Below are 2796 nucleotides of genomic sequence, written 5' to 3' on the forward strand. Positions count from 1 at the left end.
ATTTTATTTTGTTTGAGTTTAAACTTGTCCAGTGGGGCAGGTATATTTCTCTGCCCTACAAAAAAATCCACTTGTCCTGGACAATCATATTGTTAGCTGTAGTTCAGATAAGTAGACTAGTACTACCGGTAAACTTATCTAGATCTAGAAAGGAGACATCATGCTAGCTACATTCACCGAGGATGCGAGGTTGTTAAATGAACACCTGGGGCCTCATGTATAAACGTTGCGTACGCACAAAAAGCTTGCGTACGCTGGTTTTCACGCACACTTTGTGATGTATAAAGATTTACTTAACGTGAGAATGTGTGGGCCTTCACGGAAACTTTTGAGCAGACGTGAGAATGTGCGGACCGTACGCAAAGTCTTGTCTGGCTCTGTAACGTGGCGAATTCTAACTGAAAAGTGCCGAAACTCACCAAACATTACAAAATAAAGTTTCCACTACAGTTTCTGTCATACGTAGGGCCTATATAACGTTAGTTATTCAAAAACATAATTAGGCTACATGGTAATAAAAGTTTGATCATTGATGTGGATGATTCACATCAAAATGACAAAACCCAAACAGGAAATGTTATCAACTGTTTAATCCGCCACCACTTAATAACATTTGTTAAACTTAAGGGTGTCAAACGAACGATCAATGACGCACGGATCCACCTCCCAAGGATGAAACGCAGTGCAGGTGGGCAAAATCACTCACGTGTAATGCTCAATTGATCCCGTGGATTATGTGTAAATAAGTGAACAAGGTGTTGGAAATGAGGTGTAGCCTATAAAAGGAGGTGTAAAAGATGATGATAGCCTACTTGATGCAAAATGGCTGCTCTGGCACTGCTAGAAGACATTGCAAATAGGAGAATCCGCAGAGAGCGGGTATTTAGAGACCAAACTGATTTGCTGGCCCACAATGATGACTGGCTTATGAGTCGATTCAGGTTGCCAAGGGCTATTCTGTTGGAACTCTGTGCTGAGCTTGGGCCGGCTTTAGAAGGTGAGACTGCAAGGAACCACGCTTTACCTGTCCCCTTGCAAATGCTGACCACACTGGGCTTCCTCGCAACGGGGGCTTTCCAGAGAGAGCTGGCTGACCTGTCAGGAATTTCACAGCCATCCCTGAGCCGCGCCATGCCAGCTGTATGGAACAGTCTCATCCGTGTGTCACCCAGGTATATAAAATTTCCCTTCACTGTCGGTGAGCAGGCCCACATTAAACTGCAATTCGCAGCGATGAGCCGATTTCCAAATGTAATCGGAGCCATCGACTGCACTCACATTGCTATAAGGGCACCATCTGATCACGAATTTGCGTATGTGAACAGAAAACACTTCCACTCCATTAATGTGCAAGTGATCTAATTTAAGATCTGTATATGTTTAGTGTTTTGCACCTCCCTGCCACAGTAAATTCCGTGTTTGTATAACATACATGGCGAATAAACCGAATTCTGATCTGTGATGCACAAATGTGTTTGACAAATGTTGTGGCACGGTGGCCTGGCTCTACCCATGATTCGTTTATCCTGCGAAATAGCAGTGTGGGGAACAGACTTCAAGCAGGGGCTGTGCAGGATGGCTGGCTTATTGGTAATATATGTAATTTATGATCATTAAGCTACGGTAAAATGAGGCAATTATCTTGTATTGGTTAATTGGCATGTGGTTAATGTATACTACCCGTATAGGTGACCGTGGTTACGCTTTGCAAACCTGGCTCCTCACCCCGCTCACAAACACCCAGAATGAGCAAGAGCAGCGGTACAATGATGTACACACTCGGGCTCGGTCAGTGGTGGAGCAGACCATTGGGCAGCTGAAAGGCCGTTGGCGCTGCCTGGACAAGACCGGTGGCATGCTGCTTTACAGCCCACAAAAAGGTTGTCGCACTGTGCTGGCATGCAGTGTGCTGCACAATGTGGCAAACACACGTGGTGTGCCTCCGCCACAGGTCGAGGCAGATATGGATGAACCTGACCCTGGGCCCCATAACATTAGGCCCAATGCAGCAGCCTTACAGCTTTGGCTAGAGGTCATACAAAGCATGTAAAAAGGTAAGACAAGATGCATTTACTTTTTTAGTTATTTTATTGCGTCACATATGTGAGTCAGACCATCATTAACTCGTCTTAATTCTGTCACTATTTCCCTCATGGTGTTCACAATTTCATTTTGTGACTGCAGCACAGCATCCGTGAGAACACGGCCAGTCTGGTGTCCCTCGGAAGCGGAGGCACGTGGCGCAGCCGATCCAGGGTGCACTCCATTCCCCGCGGTGGAGGTGCTGGCCACACATGGATCCCCGTATCCCCCTCCTCCTCCTGGGTCTCCCTCGTGCCAAGCTCAGTTTCCACATTATCTTAAATAAACGAAATTGGCCTACATCAGTTGGTTCAGACTACTTCTTGTGCGTAATATGGACGGAAATGGTTTTTGTAACTGGTCTTTAAATGTGTCTGAGTCGTGTTGTATTTCATACTTACCAGGATGAACGTTTGAGTCCCCCTCACTTGCTGGCAGAACTCCAGCTATAAGCGTCTCGCCAATTATTGCAGCCACCCTTTCCTCCTGTGGCGTGAGTGCAGGTGCTCCCGCCCCCCCACCTGTAGCTGCCACGCTGGTACGATGCGCCACCACTCTTTTCTTAATTTCTAGTTTGACATCGGACCATTTTTTTTAAATGTCTGCTATGGTCCGGTTCTCCAAACCCACAGCATTTACGGCCCTAGTGTCAGTTTGCCACTCTGCAGACTTTCTTTTGTTACTAATACCCGATGACAGGCCGCCAAACAGAAC

At 46.4% G+C, this 2796-nt stretch overlaps 1 protein-coding gene across 1 annotated transcript; it reads left to right on the top strand.

Moving 5' to 3' along the window:
• The first annotated feature begins 1458 nt into the window (after positions 1-1458).
• LOC134022821 (putative nuclease HARBI1) lies at positions 1459-2370 on the top strand. The gene is made up of 2 exons (XM_062464568.1): positions 1459-1590; positions 1689-2370. Exons 1-2 carry the CDS (start codon positions 1470-1472, stop codon positions 2048-2050), a joined length of 483 nt encoding a protein of 160 aa, XP_062320552.1. The 5' UTR covers positions 1459-1469; the 3' UTR covers positions 2051-2370.
• Positions 2371-2796: the final 426 nt, after the last annotated feature.

This window comes from Osmerus eperlanus, chromosome 6 (assembly GCF_963692335.1).
Source record: "Osmerus eperlanus chromosome 6, fOsmEpe2.1, whole genome shotgun sequence".
NCBI classification, from domain to species: domain Eukaryota; kingdom Metazoa; phylum Chordata; class Actinopteri; order Osmeriformes; family Osmeridae; genus Osmerus; species Osmerus eperlanus.

Bases quoted from the DNA above. Each gene is read 5' to 3' on its own strand.
- LOC134022821 (XM_062464568.1), top strand. From the start codon at position 1,470: ATGTGTTTGACAAATGTTGTGGCACGGTGGCCTGGCTCTACCCATGAT. The intron at 1,591-1,688 runs GTAATATATGTA...CTACCCGTATAG, and splicing joins GCAGGATGGCTGGCTTATTG to GTGACCGTGGTTACGCTTTG.